Source organism: Talpa europaea (genome assembly GCF_964194135.1).
Source record: "Talpa europaea genome assembly, chromosome: 3".
In the NCBI taxonomy this organism is placed as follows: Eukaryota; Metazoa; Chordata; class Mammalia; order Eulipotyphla; family Talpidae; genus Talpa; species Talpa europaea.
The window spans coordinates 143,687,070-143,705,674 of NC_140069.1; the positions used below are offsets into that span (position 1 = coordinate 143,687,070).

Genomic DNA, 18,605 nt, shown 5'->3' on the forward strand with positions numbered 1-18,605 from the left:
ATGGCCCAGTGGGTCCAGGTTTGTGGCAAGGTAAAGGTTAAGACTAGGAGCCAGGTGGAAGATTAACTCAGCTTTCTATTTCTGCAAGGAGACAAGCATCTCAAGGGTTCAGGATGTACATTGTCCTCAGGAAGCCTCTAGCATGACCTCAGGAAGACTTCAGGGCCTCCTGTGGAGATACCCAGCCTGGAAGCAAACTCCAGGTCTTCCCAGCTGTGAGCCCAGCTCTGCCATCCCAGATCCAAATTCTCAGTCAAGATGGCGCCGACATGAGGATTAGGTTCTCCCTCCATCAATGAAAATAATTTCATTCTGTACAATTCACAGTGAAAACATTTATGAAGACTCACACTTGAAACTCAATGCCTATGAGCCAGCGGGCCAGTGGTTTGTGTGTGTGGAGCTGTTGAGCAGTCTGGGTGAGGCACAGACAGTCATAGTCCCACACAGTCAGGGGCCCATTGGGACTGGGGACTCTGGAAGGAGGGGGCCTCTGAGCCACGGTGCAGCCACCCAGGCACTGGAGCAGACACATCCCCCAATTCACACCAGCTCCCCTGGACCCCAACCTCCAGCTTGGTCCTATCTTCTCTCCCACACCTGATTCTGGACTGGTGCACACACAGAGAACATTCCCTCCTGTCTGCCTTTCAGAGAAATTAGATGTAAACGTGGCCACTCCACACCTGAGCTCAGAGGGGCCAAGGAGAGACCTCCTCCTAAACAGTCTCCCTAACTCTCTCTCAAAGACAGGCCCACTCAGATGCTCCCTCTGTTTCTGCATCCCTCAAAACATGACAGGCCTGGGCCTCCCTGGTGGCACAAGGAGTTAAGAAGCAACCTATGAAGCTGTCCACAGCCACTGCACCACAAGTTCCACCCCTGGCCAGGGAGCTACCCACATGGGGCAGCAGACCTCTCCTGACTTGCCCGCTGCTCCCTTCAGCAGTGGATTTCAGTCAATCCGCCTGTTCTGTTCCCCACACTGTCTCTGGTGAATCCTCTCACCCCCCACACCTCCAGCCTGTACCCCAGTTCTTGTATGCATAAATAAATAAATCTTAAAAAAAAAAAAAAAAAAAAGGAGAAGTCCGTGACTGGTGTCCTTGGCAGTGATAGGGACTGGGGCTCTGGAGACCTAACTGGAGGAAACATCACAACATCCCAATAGGAAAAAAATAAAGCTCAACACACTATCACTGGTTAACACATTAAGACATTGGTCAAGAATAAAACTGTGCAACCACCACTGCCGACCTCCGCCAGGACCCAAACCATGAGCACTGCTAGAAAACCCTGACCCTGGATTCACCCAGCGGCAACCCTTTCTGGGCCCCTCCAGCGCGGGGGTTGTTCTGCTTCTTATCTGTCCTCTCGTAAGTCTCCTCTGGCATCTTGCTGCTGGCAGCTCCTGGCCTGCTTCTCTAAATAAACCCCTTTCGACCTGCTGTCCTGTGGGTGCTCTTCCTTCCTCCACACACCTGCCCGGTTCCCGGCTTATCACGTCACCTGCCCGCAGGTCACCCACTGAGAAGGTTACTCTTGACTGGGAAGGTTACTTGACTGGGAAGTTTACTCTTGACTTGCCGGGCAAAACAGTCCCACTGCGGCTCTAGGAGAAAGCCCCTAACTCAAACTTTGTGACTGTCCTCCCAATGCCCAGTGCCTGTCCCTTCTACAAATGTCTCTACCCCCTGCTGTTCTCTGACCAGTACCCGAATTGTCCAGCAGTTCTGACCTAGATTCCTGCTGAGGCTGAGAGCCCCTAGCTGGCCGGGTCTGTTTTCCATGCCCTCAGACAAGACTTCTGAGAGCGACCCTGCACAGTGTGGGTGATGAGAAGGCCCAGTGGCCAGAGGGTGAGGTGAGGGGTGTGGACAGGTCTTCAGACCCAAAGCACAATGAAGCACAGTAAAGTGAAGCATTTGAGCTTTGCTACCACTTCCTTGAAACCCTCCCTAAAATCCTTGGTAGGAAAGAGATTCAGTTGTTCACACCTTCCTTGACATCGCCCCTGGAATTGGGATCTTGTTCCCCAAACCACTAACTCAGACCTTCTTACTCATTGTCTAGACATGGGAGAATAGTCTTCTTGTTTAGCCATAAAATTTGGACACGACCTCCTTGCTCTCCAGGGGCCCTGGGACAGCGGGCAGCGCAGTGGGCGCCCCTCCCAGCTCTTCCACAGCGGTGTCGACCATCTCCACGAGGCCAGAGCTTCCAGGGCCCACGTCCTTCCTCCCCTTCCTGCCCCTCGTCTCCTTGCATAAGAAGGCCCAGCCGTGGCAGGTGGAATCCCTTCCAAGAAGTAGCTGACCCTCCTCTCTGCACTCAGAAGCGAAGTTCCCTTATCACCCGGGGTCACGAGCCCACAGGGAGGCCAAACATTGCAGAGCTGACCCAGGGCCCGGCATGGGAAAGCCGCAGGTGTGTTTGCCCTGGGAGGTGTCCAGGGGAGACACCTGGGAAGGCCCCCTGGGGTGGGGGTGCTCACTGGCTGCCTGGCTCCTCACCTTGCTGGCTAACCCACCCTAAGGAGCAGGGTCCAGCACAGGGAGAGCTCCCCACCAACATGCGTCTGAAACGCCCTCTCCCGGTCTGCCCTGCAGTGGCTTTCCCCGCTGACGACGATGACAAGATCGTCAGGGGCTACACCTGCGCCCAGAACTCCATCCCCTACCAGGTGTCCCTGAACGCCGGCTACCACTTCTGCGGGGGCTCCCTCATCAACGACCAGTGGGTGGTGTCCGCTGCTCACTGCTACAAGTCGTAAGTGCAGCCCCGCCCGTACTGGGAGCTGGGAGCCCAAGGGTGCTGTGGTGGGCTCAGGTGTGCCCTGCAGGGACGAGAGAAGAAGGTTCCACTGGCCATAGACTGGCAGGAGCTGGGGTGAAGAGAGGGCACAGGGAAGAGAGCATCTAACACCGCACAGAAACCTTTCAGACAGCCAGGGCGATGGGCCCTCAGAGTAGGGAGAAGTGAATTTGCAGCAGGGCCTGGCAGGAACCAGGGAGCACCTCCCTGCTTTACCTGGGGCTGCACCTCAGAACCCCCTGAGGAAAACACCAGCCCAGCCCTGGGCTCCGAATCTGCAGCGAGAGTAATAATTTGGGCTTTGACAGTCTCTGCCTTTCCCAATATCCAGAGAATCAGCTTCTAGGCCTGAGTCATCAGCACCGCCACCCCAGGGGCTGCTCAGGACTGACTCAGAGGGTCTGCCTGGGCCAGGGATTGGGTGTTTCCAACTAATTCCCAGGAGGGGGGCACTGCAGGTGTGGGGGCCACACTCAGAACCTGGGATGGATTGTTCTCAGAATGTGGGGCTCACCACTGAGGAGGAGGGATGGGAAGCCAGTGAGCACAGATAGAGAAGCCAGTTACCCCTTTTGTGCCCACAGCGCTGGCTGCAAGGGGGCACCAGGGGGCTGGACAAGCAGGCGGAGAAGCAGCCCCCTCCCTGACCTTCCCCTCTCCCTGTTCCTCTCACCACCACCCTCCTCTGAGGCAGGCACTGACACACCCTCCCCACTGCCCTGCCCCCCAAGGTCCCCCTAAGCCCAGCAGGGAGCCCAGAGCCCTGGGGACTGGCCTGGAGACAAGCCCTGCCCTCCCTCCCACAGCCGCATCCAGGTCCGCCTGGGAGAGCACAACATCGACGTCCTGGAGGGCGGCGAGCAGTTCATCGACTCCGCCAAGGTCATCCGCCACCCCAGGTACAACGGCTGGGACCTGGACAACGACATCATGCTCATCCGCCTGGCCCAGCCCGCCGTCCTCAGCGCCCGCGTGGCCTCCGTGTCCCTGCCCACCAGCTGCGCCCCCGCTGGCACCCAGTGCCTCATCTCTGGCTGGGGCAACACCCTGAGCTCTGGCGGTAAGTGGGACCCCCTGCTCACCCCCACTCCCTCAGTCCCCACATTTCCCAGACCCAAGTGTGTCTTGGGCTTGAACCCCTTTGCTTCCTGCGTGTCCCCCACGTGCACAGCCCGGGGCCCTGCTGGGCTGGGTACAGTGAGGCAGGGAGGAGGGTCTCCAGGGCTGACCCCTGGGGTGGGGAGAGAGCATGGGGAGGACCCTCTGCTCTCACCTCCTGGGCGGGGAGCCTCCTGGACTCCTGGAGGAACTGTAGCTCCCGCCTCCTGCTGGGGCTCGCATCCAGGGGTTGCTCCTGACTGCCCTGGGCTCAGCCCTCCATCACCCTCCCCGTGCCGGCCTCGCCCACATGCCCCCTCATCTCTCTTCCTGCCCCCAAGTCAACTACCCCGAGCTGCTGCAGTGCCTGGATGCCCCTCTGCTGAGCCAGGCCCAGTGCGAGGCCTCCTACCCCGGCCAGATCACCGCCAACATGGTGTGCGCTGGCTTCCTGGAGGGCGGCAAGGACTCCTGCCAGGTGAGGGCGTGGGCGCGGACACCCTGTGCACACGCGTGCACACCCACTCACACACTCACCTGGGGAGCGGATGGCACCCTGAGGCTGTGCCCAGGGCCGGCACCCTGAGGCTATGCCCAGGGCTGGCAGGTATCTCCTGGGCACAGACTCCAGGCGGCCCCAGCTGCAGGATGTGGGGTACGGAGATGCCCACAGCCAGGGTGTCTCAGGGTGACTGAGGGGGGCTCAGTCCCACCTGGCTTCTCCTGGATAACCCATCCCGCCTCCCTCCCCCAGGGTGACTCCGGTGGCCCCGTGGTCTGCAACGGAGAACTGCAGGGCATCGTCTCCTGGGGCTACGGCTGCGCCCAGAAGGGCAAGCCCGGCGTCTACACCAAGGTCTGCAACTACGTGGACTGGATCGAGCAGACCATGGCTGCCTACTAGACACCCCCTCCCCACCCCCGAAATAAACTGACCCTACTTCAGTGCCTGTGTCTGTGCATTCCTGCATCCCTGCTCTGGGTGGGTCCTTCTGCCTCAGCCTGGCTGCACCTCAGGGATGAGCAAGGAGCCTAGCTCCCAAAGGGGGTGCCCCAGAGATGGACTCACAGTCTGAGGGCTTTGAGTGGGATCCAAGGAACAAGAATCAGTGGATAGGAGGTGCTGTATGACAGATGAAATAGGTGTCAGAAAAGTCTCCTCAAAAATGATTCAAAAGAGGCGTGCAGACCTCTCCTGCTGCCCGCTGCTCCCCTCAGCAGTGTACTTCGGTCCTTCTGCCTGCTCTGCTCCCCGCTCTGGCTCTGGTGAATTCTCTCACCCTCCCACGCTTCTGACTGTACCCAGTGCATGTATAAACAAAACAAACAAACAAACCAGCAAACAAATAAATAAAGCATGCCTCTATTAAAAAAAAAATGATTCAAAAGAGCACCTGCACCCCTATGTTTATTGCAGCACTATTTACAATAGGTAAAACCTGGAAACAACCCAAATGCCCAAAAACAGATGACTGGATCAAGAGGATGTGGTATATATACACAATGGAATATTATTCAGAAATCAAAAAGATAAACTCATGCCATTCACAGCAACGTGGATGGAGGTGGAAGGAATTATGCTCAGTGAAATAGGCCAGAAGGAAAAAGAAAAATATTGGATGGTTTCACTTATAGGATGAATATAGGGGAACCAAATGAGACATCAGGGAAAAAATATAATACCAACACAAAACAGACAAAACCAGAAAACATGTATAAACCAAAGACATCTGCAGGGAGGAAGGGAGGAGCACAGGGGACTGTGGTGATCGTGCATGGATGGGGGAAATTCTATGGTGACTACACCTGAGGGGGAAAAAAAAGCAAACATTGTTTAAAAATTATCAATGATGGGGGCCTCCCTTGTGGCGAAAGGGTTTAAGATGCAACAATATGGGGCAATCTGCAACCACTGCAGCACAAGTTCAATCCCCAGCCAGGGAGGTGACCCACATGGTGCAGCAGACCTCTCCTGACTCGCCCGCTGCTCCCCTTAGCAATGTATTTTAATCTGCCTGTTCTGTTCTCCACTCTGTCTCTGCTAAATCCTGTCACTTCCCACACCTCTGGCCTGTGCCCCAGTTCTTGTATGCATAAATAAATACATCTTTAAAAAAAAAAGAAGAAAATGAGCCATTTCTGATGACAGACCATGGAAGAGGCAGGGATAAAGGGAGATTCCCAGGGACAGGCTGGCTGTATTCCAGGCATCTTGGGGTCCGGTGACTCCTTTCAGGAGAATGAGGTTTTATCAGCTGCCTGGCAGATTCTCCTCCTTAGCTGTCAGGGATTGATGGCTTGGCAATACTTCCCAAGACTCTGCCATCCCCTCAGGCCCCACCCTCCACCCCATGCCTCTGCAAAGCTTCCACTCTTCATTACAGGCACAAGCTTTGCCTGGAGCCCAAAAGCCAGCCAACACATGTGAGAATTTCAGCAATGCCCCAGGCAAAGTGCATCTAGCAACCATTTGTTGGTGTTACAGTCATTCATGGTTGAATTTCTTATTCTGATTTTAAAGTGTCAAATGAGAAAATCAAGGGGCTCATTTTCTGGGGCTTCCTATATTAGCAAGGAGTAGAGCTGTGGTGAGAACCCAGGTCTGTCTGTTTCAAGGCTGCATGATTTAGCATCCACCTCATGCTGCACCGAGAGGGAGGTCTGGCATCAGAGGCGCGTGGGACACAGAGGCCAGGGCTGGTCAGTTCAGTGGCCGGCTCTGCCTGTGCAGGTCGGGCATCCTGACTGCCAGGAATGAAGGGACTGTGATATCTGGCATGAGTGCCAGGCAGCTTCCTTCCCTCAGAACTGAGTTTCTTTGCAGTGAATCCTCTGAAGACTTAAATCTCTTGAGCCTTGGTCTGCTTTTCTCTCCTTTCCAGCGACCCAGGTGACAAATGCTATGGCCAGTTTCCAGCTTGGGAGAGTCTAGACTCCCTTTTCATCACCCTGCCCTGATCACAGGGGCTGGGCTGGTTGCAGTCCCTCTCCATGGTCTCCAGGGGGAGCCAGAGAGCCACCCCGGGTTCCTGTGACTGGTGAGTCAGGAATCTCATTTCCATAGCAGGACTGAGCAGGGTTCAGTAAAGATAAGCAGCTCAGGGAACAGCTGGTTCCCAGGGAGGGTGGGGATGATTCATCTCTCACTTGAGAAGACCAGCCTCACTTCCTCCCCAGCTCAGGGAAGCGATAGGTCTCTTCTGCGGCAGCCTGTCCCTCTGAGGGTGGGGTCTGGCCACGTCTGGCCCAGATCTGGAGGTGCGGTCAGGCCAAGAGCGGGAGGCCTGGCTGCCTGGACCATGCTCTGCTGTCCTCTGGTCCTTCTGCTGGGCACGATCTTAGGTGGGTGCTCTCCTCTTAGATAGGTGATGAGACTCTCCTCAAGTCCTCACCCTCGCCCAGCCCTGCCAATCCAGAGCCTCAGCTGTCTGCACGACTCTCTGGCACCTTCTGGCAATTGTCTGGGATGAATGTGGACTTCACCCTTAGTGGCGGGCTGCTGAGTGCTCCCTACCTCCTGGGAAGGAGTTTGCTTTCTTGGCCCCCCTCCCCAGGGACACCTGCATCCTGACCCTCCCGTCTGCTCCCCGTGATGATCCTCCAGGTCCCCGCCATGCAAGGCCTTGAGCCGCCCCCTGTCAGGATGGAGAGCAGGCCGGGCTGGTCTTCCTCTCTGAACAGCTCTTGACCCTCCCACAGGTGTCAGAGCCCAGACCATCCGTCAATGGCCGCCTAGCAAGGTGCAGCTGGTGGACAGGCCCATGTCCCTGGAGTGCACCGTGGAGGGGACCTCAAACCCCAACCTCTACTGGTACCGCCAGACTGCAGGGGGGCCCCTCCAGCTGCTCTTCACCTCCATCAGTGTTAAGAATGTTGAACCTGAAGCACTCGAGCACCTGAATGGTGAACGACCCAAAGACGGCAAGTTCATCCTGAATTCTAAGAAGGTCCTCGTTAAAGACTCTGGCTTCTACCTCTGCGCCTGGAGTATCACACTGAGCCGGGCGGGACGGACAGCTGTGCAAAAACCCCACCCTCCCCGCCCGCGGCCGGGTGGAGGGTGCCTGCTGCGGGGTTCTGACTGCCAGCTGGAGTGAGCCACGGCCCCGCCAGCTCCTCCTGAAGGCCTCCCTCAGTTCCCCAGGCGGGCACGGGTGCCATGCGTGTGGGATGGTGACTGGCCTCCGTGTGGACAAATCCCTTGCGGGTTCTCTAGGTCCCGGCTGGTGCACTCCGGTGCCCAGCACCCAGTCTCCCAAAGGCTTGCGGGGCCACATGTCATGCCCCGCACATGTCATGCCTGGCCTTTGGCCCAGGGCTCGCACATGCACACACCCTGTCTCGGGGCGTGGGGTGGAGGGTGTGCGCCCACGAGGGTGCCCCCTCCGGCTGCCTAGTGGGTTCATTATCATCACCTGAGAGTCTCCTTTGGTTTTTTGGGGAGACTCGGTATCTCCAGGAGGCCCAGGCAGCCTCTGGGCCGGAAAGGGGCCAGGGGCTCCGTCGTCGGCTGGGGTGGGTTGGAGGTGACGTTTTACTGGTAGCAGAAACACGCACTTAGGAATTTTGATAATTATTTGGGGTTGTAGGTTGCTTGATTGCTTTTTGAAGGTCTCTCCTCCCCTCCCTGGTGGCAAGAGAGGGAGAGAGAAGCAGACGGATGCAGAGAGAGACAAGAGGCAGGCGTGCGTCAGGGCAAACCCTAACAAGAGGGTGTACCTGGATGGGCGTGAAGGAGGGGACGAGGCTGATGGGGATGGCTGGTTAGAGATGCCGTGGTTGCCTTGGCAACAGAGCTTCAGTCCTCACCCCCCCACCGCCCCACCCCCAGTCCCTCATCCCTCCACCTCCAGGTTCTTATTGAAGGTTTCCTTGTCTAATGCTCCCTCTTCTCCACTTGGGGGCACAAGAAGCCTTAAGATGCTCTCCTGCCCCTCTCTTCAGCTCTTCAGGTGTGTTTATTTTCAGCCTTTTTTAACCTGCAGAGGGAAATCTGAGACAGAAAGTGATCAAGGGTCCCCACTGGACCTCCAGGACAAATATGTTGGTCTTCTGGACGCTCAGAGCTATTTTGGGATTGAAAAAGAAAAGCGAAATGCACTCAAGAGCCCGCTCGGGCCGACTGGCGGAAGTCCCGGGTGGGTGAATCCAATTGGGTTTTGCTTTTTGCTTTACGTGTGACATCTACGCCTGTGGAGTCGGTGTGCTAGGACCACGGAAGTTAAGAAGTACTTACAGCTCAGGTTTGGCTCACGTTTCCTAGCTAATGTTGGAGGTGAGCTGACTGCTGGACATGAGTGGAAACAGCTCTCTCCCTGAAACAGATTATTTTTAATCAATAGACTTTTTTTCCTCAAATTTTATTGATTTGTCAATTATTCCAATACCTACCTAATTTGGGGAGTTAGGTGCACAGGCTTCACTCCCCCCCCCACCAGAGCTCTGTCCCCTCTGGTAACCAACATGTTTTTCCCAGACTCCAAGAATTATTTTTGTTGTGCTTCGCCAGTTTGTTTTCTTTGGTTATTTATATTCTGCAATTGAGTGACACCATCTGGCGACTGTCTTTCACTTTCTGTCATATTACACTGAGCACAACCACAGCTAGAGCCTCCGCTTTGTCCCCAAAGGCACTGTTTCATCTTTTTTAATAGCTGAGTAGTACTCCATTGGGCACAGATGCCACCATGTCTTCACCCAGCTGTCTGGCGAGGGGCAGTTAGGTTGGTTCTGTGACTTGGTTTTCACATTGGCGTTTTCATGCCCTTTGAGTAAATTCCCAGCAGTAGGATCAGGATCACTGGGTCAAATGGGATTTCCTTTGTGATGATTTTTTTTCAGATTTATTTATGCATGCAGGAGCTGGGGTGCAGGCGAGGTGCAAGGGCGTGGTACATGAGAGGATTCGGTACATCTGCCTGTTCTGCTCCCCATTCTGTCTCTGGTGAATCTTCTCAACCCCATACTCTGGCCTGCACCCCACTTCTTGTATGCATAAATAAATAAATCTTTTAAAAAATTATCAATCATGTGAAAAATGTATATATATAAATTTTAAAAAGTCAATGCCATGCCGGGTCTGCACATTGGGGCAGACTGGGGGCCCCTGAAACCTCTCCTTTGGACTGTGGGAGTCCTTCTGTCCCCAGAGCCAGCTCCTCCAGGGAAGCCCATGAGTACCCCGGCCTCCTGATCCCCCTCCTCCCTGAGCACATCCTAATCCACTGAAGCTCCACCCCCACCAGTGCAGCCACTCGCCACTTGCCAACATTGCTTCCCTCAGAGGAAACAGGCAAATCAGAGCAGTCCCCAGGTCAGCTACCCCTTGCACCCAGAATGCCAGACACGGTCACATTCTGTGACCTCCACTTCCGGAAGGCACTTCCCCCACGGTCGCAGACCAGAGGACAGTAGAGGATGCTCTCCCTGCACTGTCTGCCTGGGTCTCCAACTCCACCTCTGCCTCCTCCCCTCTCTGCTGTGCTCCAGGCCAGGAACCTCGCACAGCTCTGGGCCCTGCTGGCCACCAGCCGGTCGTGCTTCCCACTGCCCATCACCGTCTTCACAAAGCCTGCTCCCAGGCTCCCAGCCCCTCCCCTTCCTCTCCCCCAGGCTGGCCCTGGCCTCAGTGAGGTTGCCCTCCTGCCCCACCTGCAGGCCCAGCACAGCCCTGCTCCTGCCTGGGCATTGGCACCTGGCCTCCAGCTCCTTAGGGAGCAGCCTTGTCAGTCCTCCTGGCAACTCCAGGGATGACCAGAGATGCAGGAACAGCCTATAAGCTGAGAGGGTTGTGTACTGAGGACACAGACTTTCCAAAGCAGTGGTTCTCAAGCGTGTCCCTGGACCAGCAGCCCAGGAGTCTCCTGGGAACGAGTTGAAATGCAAGCAGCACCAATCCAAAAGTTTCTGTCCCTTTTTCCAGTTTTCTATTTTCCTCCACCGCACACCTATCAGGGGTACACCTGTGTCCTCAGGACCCATCGCAGGGTCTGTTCTGAGTATCTAAGCAAGACTTACCATGGAGACCCCACCACGAGCGGACAGGCAAGATAGCATGTTGGGTGACATAGGAACAGCCCCTCTTGTTGATGTCACCCCCAGGAGCAGCATCATTGGAGGCGCCGCAGGAGAGAGAGATTCCCACTGCCCATGTGGAGCACTCAGAAGCACAGAGGGACTATACCTCACCAGGCAGCCATCCAGGGGCAGTCTCGAACTTACTAGAGTCAAGATCAAAGGTGGGGCAAGTAGGTAGGAAATGCACATCCTTGGCAGTCAGATAGGGTGACGTGACCACGGGCTATGCCTGAGGGGCTCCATTGTTCCCAGTAGCCAAAGCATATTTTCTATTCTGACCTAACTTTCTGCTAATAATTTCAAGTAAAGTATTTTACCGGACCTTGCTAATCTGTCCACATCTGCCTTCTCTTTTCAGCAGATACTGACTTCCCAGTATATTCCTAACGCCAGGACTTTTGTCCTTGGTGAGAGGCCTCCTGCCTGGCTGTCTGCCTAGCAGGCCCAAGATCTCTGGGTACCAAACAATAGCCCTGAGAATAACAATGCCTGGGGATCCCACATATTGAGGCTCACAGGATGAGTCAGCCCCTCCCAGCTCAGAGAGGGTGAACTTCCATGTCTCAGCTGTGGCTCAGAAGTGCCAGGAGTCACGGCAAGGTAAATGTCAAGACCAGGAGCCAGGTGAAAGATTAATTCAGTTTCTATTTCTGCCAGAAAGACAAGGTTCCCAGGGATCAGAATGTATGTTTGTCCTCAAGGAAACTTGACTTGACCTCAGGAAGCCTTCACTGGCCTCCTGTTGCAAATCCCAGCCTGGCAGCACAACCAGATCTTCCCAGCCTTGAGCCCAGCTCCACATTCCCATCCCAGCTCCGCATTCCCAGACAAGGTGCCACCTATGTAAGGATGGGTTCTTCCTCGTCAATGAAAATAATTTCATTCTGTACAATTCACAGTGAAAACATTTATGAAGACTCACACTTGAAATTCAATGCCTAGGAGTCAGCGGGCCAGTGGAGTGTGTGTGTGGAGCTGTTGAGCAGCCTGGGTGAGGCACTGACAGTCACAGTCCCACACAGTCAGGGGCCCATTAGAACTGGGGGCTGAGTAGGAGGGGGTCTCCAAGCCACGGGGCAGCCACCCAGGCGCTGGAGCAGACACATCCCCCAATTCACACCAGCAACCCTGGACCCCAGCCCTCCAACCTGCTCCTGTCTTACTCCCACACCAGACCCTGAACCAGGTGCACACACAGAACATTCCCTCGTGTCTACCTTTCAGAGAAATCAGATGCAAACGCAGCCCACTCCTCACCCACCCTGAGCCAGAGGGGCCAAGGAGAGGCCTCTTCCTAAGCAGGCTCCCCAGCCGCTCTCAAAGTCAGGCGCACTCAGATGCTCCCTCCATCTCCGCACCCCTCTGGCTGGTTGTGCCTCAAAAAATGACAGGCTTGTGTCTGTTGTCCTTGGCAGTGAGCAGTTTGACCTTGACAGGAAGATAGGGACCAGGGCTCTGGAGACCTAACTGGAGGAAACACACAACATCACATTAACAGGAAAAAAATAAAGCTCAACACACTATCACTGGTTAACACATTAGGACATTGGCCAAGAATGGAACTGCAACCACTACTGCCCACCCCAGGACCCAGATCACGGGCACCGCTAGAGAACCCTGACCCTGGATTCACCCAGTGGCAACCCTTTCTGGGACCCCACCTCTGCTTCTCATCTGTCCTCTCCTAAGTCTCCTCTGGCTTCTTGCTGCTGGCAGCTCCTGGCCTGTTTCTCTAAATAAACCCCTTTCGACCTGCTGTCCTGTAGGTGCTCTTCCTTCCTCCACACACCTGCCCCGGTTCCCGGCTCGTCACGTCACATGCCCGCAGGTCACCCCCTGAGACCTTGCTGGGAAGGTTACTCTTGACTTGCCGGGGAAAACAGTCCCACTGCAGCTCTAGGAGAAAGCCCTTAACTTTAAAGAGATGCCCCAGGCCTCAGTATGCCCATTGCCCAATGCCCAGTGCCTGTCCCTTCTACAAATGTCTCTACCCCCTGCTGTTCTCTGACCAGTGCCCGAACTGTCCAGCAGATCTGACCGTAGATTCCTGCTGAGGCTGAGAGCCCCTAGCTGGCCGGGTCTGTTTTCCATGGCCTCAGACAAGACTTCTGAGAGTGACCCTCCCCGCACAGCAGAGGGATGAGACCACCAGTGGCCGGAGGGTGAGGATGAGGCGGGTGTGGGTCTTCTCACCCCACGCACAATGAAGCAGATTAAGGTCACGAGCTAACCTTTTCCCGCCCTTGACACCTTCCCCCACAAGCCTTGTAGAGGGGCAGCTCCTCCCGCCTCCTACTCGTCTCCCCGGATCTCCTTCACAAACCGCTAGGCTTGATACCCTACCCATTGCTTAGACTCAAGGGAAGAGTCTTCATGCTCAGAGATTTAAGATTTGGACACAACCTCTCAGCTCTACAGGGGCCCTGGGACAGTGGGCAGCGCAGTGGGCGCCCCTCCCAGCCCTTCCACAGCGGTGTCGTCCGTCTCCACCAGGCCAGCGCTTCCAGGGCCCACGTCCTTCCTCCCCTTCCTGCCCCTCGTCTCCTTGCATAAGAAGACCCAGCCGTGGCAGGTGGAATCCCTTCCAAGAGTTAGCTGACCCTCCTCTCTGCGCTCAGAAGCGCAGTTCCCTTATCACCCGGGGTCACGAGCCCACAGGGCGGCCAAACATCGCAGAGCTGACGCCGGGCCCGGCATGGGAAAGCCGCAGGTGTGTTTGCCCTGGGAGGTGTCCAGACCCGCCGCCCTCTCCTGCGCCCACCCGGGAGGTATAAAGGCCGCCCTGCACCGCCTCGGGCACACTCTGCAGCCATGCATCCCCTGCTGATCCTCGCCTTCGTGGGAGCCGCTGGTGAGCCCCGCGCCCTCCGCCAGACACCGCGCTGCTGCTCCCACGGCCTCCTGGTCTCCCCTGTGCTCTCTGCGCTGGGTCACCTCTTCCCTCTGGGCTCTCTTTAAGGCCCTCCCCTCCTGCGGGACTCTGGGCCCATCCCTCACCCATTTCAGGGCTGTGGTCAGGGATGATGCAAAGGAAGAGCAGGTGGCGGGGTCCATGGAACAACCTACAGTGGGGAGCTCAGTGCTGCGGCCTGGGGTGTCTCCAGGACAGCGTCTTCCCATGCTACATTGGGCTGGTGAACAGCTACTCGGGTCCCACCCCCAGTGCTTCTGAATTCATTGTCTCAGGGTGTGCTGTTCCATGAATCTTTAAGCTTCCCAGATTCTCGGCCCAGGCCGAACCCCCTTAACTATGGTCCATTAAATGAACCTACCTGTGTCCCGTCTCATGGGGCTGGAGCAGATATCCCGGAACTCCTAGTGCAGATCTGACCTATGGGAGAGCTGGGTGCAGCTGGACGCAGCCGGGCTACGTGGCCAGGATTGCTCCAGTTAGGACAACTCATCCTGTCATCGGGGCACAGACAGCCATGGGAGCAGACTGTAATGAAACAGCAAGAGCAGCATCCCGTGTCTAGGTCCCAGGCCCCCAGCTGAGCCCTGCAGGCTCCTGGCTCTGTGCCCTGCACACATGGGGCCCTGGGGAGGCTCCTGGGGATGTCCCCCTCCTGTGGAGCGGGTGCTCATTGACTGCCTGGCTCCTTGCCTTGCTGGCTAACCCACCATGAGGAGCAGGGTCCAGCGCAGGGAGAGATCCCCACAAACATGCAGCTAAAACACCCTCTCCCCGTCTGCCCTGCAGTGGCTTTCCCCGCTGACGACGATGACAAGATCGTCGGGGGCTACACCTGCGCCCAGAACTCCATCCCCTACCAGGTGTCCCTGAACGCCGGCTACCACTTCTGCGGGGGCTCCCTCATCAACGACCAGTGGGTGGTGTCCGCTGCTCACTGCTACAAGTCGTAAGTGCAGCCCCGCCCGTGCTGGCCTCAGAGCTGGGAGCCCAAGGGTGCTGTGGTGGGCTCCGGTGTGCCCTGCAAGGACGGGAAAAGATGCCAGTGGCAATAGACTGGCAGGAGCTGGGGTGAAGAGAGGCCACAGGACTGACAGCATCTAACACCCCAGAGAAATCTTTCAGACAGCCAGGGCGATGGGCCCAAGGAGCAGGGAGCAGTGACTTGGCAGAAGGGCCCAGCAGGAGCCAGGGAGCACCTCCCTGCTTTACCTGGGGCTGCACCTCAGAACCCCCTGAGTAAATCACCAGCCCAGCCCAGGGCTCTGAATCTGCAGAGAGAGTAATAATTTGGGCTTTGACAGTCTCTGCCTTTCCCAATATCCAGAGAATCAGCTTCCAGACCTGAGTCATCAGCACCGCCACCCCAGGGGCTGCTCAGGACTGACTCAGAGGGTCTGCCTGGGCCTGGGATTGTGTGTTTCCAACTAACTCCCAGGGAGGGGGGTGCTGCAGGTGCGGGGCTGCAGTCAGAACCCAGGAAGGGCTCCTACAAAATGTGGGGCTTACCACTGAGCAAGAGGGAGGGGAGGCCCTGTGCACAGTTAGAGTACCAGGAGCCCTTCAGTGCCCACTGCGCTGGCTGCAAGGGGGCACCAGGGGGCTGGACAAGCAGGCTGAGGAGCAGCCCCCTCCCTACCTTCCCCTCTCCCTGCTCCTCTCACCACCACCCTCCTCTGAGGCAGAGGAGGACCCACCCTCCCCACTGCCCTGCCCCCCAAGGTCCCCCTCAGCCCCAGCAGGGAGCCCAGAGCCCTGGGGACTGGCCTGGAGACAAGCCCTGCCCTCCCTCCCACAGCCGCATCCAGGTCCGCCTGGGAGAGCACAACATCGACGTCCTGGAGGGCGGCGAGCAGTTCATCGACTCCGCCAAGGTCATCCGCCACCCCAGGTACAACGGCTGGGACCTGGACAACGACATCATGCTCATCCGCCTGGCTCAGCCCGCCGTCCTCAGCGCCCGCGTGGCCTCCGTGTCCCTGCCCACCAGCTGCGCCCCCGCTGGCACCCAGTGCCTCATCTCTGGCTGGGGCAACACCCTGAGCTCTGGCGGTAAGTGGGGTCCCCTGCTCACCCCCCACTCCCTCAGTCCCCACATTTCCCAGACCCAAGTGTGTCCTGGGCTTGAACCCCTTTGCTTCCTGCGTGTCCCCCACGTGCACAGCCCGGGGCCCTGCTGGGCTGGGTGCAGTGAGGCAGGGAGGAGGGTCTCCAGGGCTGACCCCTGGGGTGGGGAGAGAGCATGGGGAGGACCCTCTGCTCTCACCTCCTGGGCGGGGAGCCTCCTGGACTCCTGGGGGAACTGTAGCTCCCGCCTCCTGCTGGGGCTCGCATCCAGGGGTTGCTCCTGACTGCCCTGGGCTCAGCCCTCCATCACCCTCCCCGTGCCGGCCTCGCCCACATGCCCCCTCATCTCTCTTCCTGCCCCCAAGTCAACTACCCCGAGCTGCTGCAGTGCCTGGACGCCCCTCTGCTGAGCCAGGCCCAGTGCGAGGCCTCCTACCCCGGCCAGATCACCGCCAACATGGTGTGCGCTGGCTTCCTGGAGGGTGGCAAGGACTCCTGCCAGGTGAGGGCGCGTGCACACCCACTCACACACTCACCCTGGGGAGCGGATGGCACCCCTGAGTCGGTGCCCAAAGCCGGGACCAGGCCAGCTTGTCTGGCGGGTATCTCCTGGGCACAGGCTCCAGGCGGCCCCAGCTGCAGGATGTGGGTACGGAGATGCCCACTGCCAGGGTGTCTCAGGGTGACTGAGGGGGGCTCAGTCCCACCTGGCTTCTCCTGGATAACCCATCCCGCCTCCCTCCCCCAGGGTGACTCCGGTGGCCCCGTGGTCTGCAACGGAGAACTGCAGGGCATCGTCTCCTGGGGCTACGGCTGCGCCCAGAAGGGCAAGCCCGGCGTCTACACCAAGGTCTGCAACTACGTGGACTGGATCGAGCAGACCATGGCTGCCTACTAGACACCTCCTCCCCACACCCCGAAATAAACTGACCCTACTTCAGTGCCCGTGTCTGTGCCTTCCTGCGGCCCTGCTTCTGCCTCAGCCTGGCTGCACCTCAGGGATAAGCAGGGAGCCCAGCTCCCAAAGGGGATGCCCCAGATATGGACTCACAGTTTGAGGGGACAGGTGGAATCCAAGGAATAGGAAGCAGAGAGCTGAGAAGCTGTTTTGTAATGAAAACAAGGGTCATAAAAATCCCCTCAAATAGGTGATGCAGGGCCAGTGCTGCATATTGGGGGTCTGGGCCCTTGTACCTCTTTTCAGGACCATGAGAGCCTCTCGCCCCAGGGCCAGCTGCTCCGGGAAGACCATGAACATCCTGGCCTCTTGATTCCCCTCCTCCCTGAGCTTCCTAAACCATTGGTCCCATCCCCCACCCCCTGCAGCCCACTGGGGTCACTTCCCAACACCCCGCCCTGCTCTGAAGGACACAGGTACAGCAGAGCTGTCCACGTCAGCCCGCCCTCACTCCTGATATCCGGACATGGTCACTTTTATGTTAAAATAAGCATATTGGGCCTCCCTGGTGGTGCAAGGGGTTAAGTCTCAGCACTATGAAGCTGTCCGCAGCCACTGCAGCATGAGTTCAATCCCCAGCCAGGGAGCTACCCACATGGCGCAGCAGACCTCTCCTGTCTCCCCAATGCTCCCCTCAGCAGTGGATTTCAGTGGATCTGCCTGTTCTTCTCCCCACTCTGTCTCTGGTGAATCCTCTCACTGCCCCCCACCTCTGGTCGGTACCCTAGTTCTTGTATGCACAAATAAATCTTTAAAAAAACTCTATCCACGTGCTTCAAAGGGCTCAAAGATTATACAGTCATATGACGCTATTTTAAAATTTTCATCTCTTCCCCCAACCCCACCCCAAAACACACCTTGAGGAAAGCGCGGTGAGTTGGTGCCCTGCTAGGCCACAGGGCCCCATCCACAATCCTCTTGCCCCCTCCAGCGGCCACGCTGGCATTGCGGCGACTCAGAGCTGAAAAATAAGGCAAGGCTGCCACCTGCTGCTCAGGTGGATGAATGGCCGCTTCAGCACCGCTGGTAACTTTTGATGAGTGGATCCAACTGTCTTTTTTTGCTTTTCTTTTGCCCCTAAATTCTAAGAGCCGAGCCATGGCACCGCCAGATAGCACTGCGACGTTCTCCAGGGCAGACTTCTGCCCTTTTCCTCGTCCCAGAACACGTAGAGGGTCCGGGCCTGGCACAGAAATGGAAATACCCAGGTAATGTGTTTGATTGTTCATCTAAGTGGGAATTAATAAACCCACTTCTGGAAATTTTAACTCAAGAGATCATGGAAACATTCCTGAAACATGCATTTTTTCCCAAGTTTCCCACGTGGTTGGAGGTTTGAGCAAATTCAGGCTCATAAAACAGCTTCTTACATAAGTGATCTTCTTAAGAAGAATGGCTTTGTCAGTGGAACACGTAGCTTTTTTAAAATAACAGTGTTCAAAATATTTAAAGAGGATTTTGTTCTTTTCCTTTTCTTTTAAATTTTATTGTTTTTATTGTAAATACATAATAGCATGTGGTCACATGTAGCATAAAGCATGTGGCCACGTGCTTCACGATTTGAAACAAGACAATAAAATTGACCCTAAAAAATGTTAAGTTCGGGGGCCTCCCTGGTGGTGCAGCTGTTGAGTGCTGGGTTGCGAAGCTGCCCACAGCCTCTGCAGCGTGGGTTCGATC

General features: G+C 56.7%; 2 protein-coding genes across 2 annotated transcripts; both read left to right on the plus strand.

Annotated features, from left to right (window-relative positions):
- On the plus strand, positions 1-4,816 carry LOC311168972 (anionic trypsin-like; the record flags this gene model as incomplete). Its single annotated transcript, XM_084230676.1, has 6 exons — positions 1-30; positions 1,799-1,859; positions 2,610-2,769; positions 3,621-3,874; positions 4,254-4,390; positions 4,667-4,816. The coding sequence occupies 6 exons, from the start codon at positions 1-3 to the stop codon at positions 4,814-4,816; spliced, it is 792 nt and encodes a 263-aa protein (XP_084086802.1).
- Positions 4,817-13,800: 8,984 nt separating this feature from the next.
- LOC311168973 (anionic trypsin) lies at positions 13,801-16,865 on the plus strand (the record flags this gene model as incomplete). Its single annotated transcript, XM_084230677.1, has 5 exons — positions 13,801-13,840; positions 14,690-14,849; positions 15,699-15,952; positions 16,333-16,469; positions 16,716-16,865. The coding sequence occupies 5 exons, from the start codon at positions 13,801-13,803 to the stop codon at positions 16,863-16,865; spliced, it is 741 nt and encodes a 246-aa protein (XP_084086803.1).
- Positions 16,866-18,605: the final 1,740 nt, after the last annotated feature.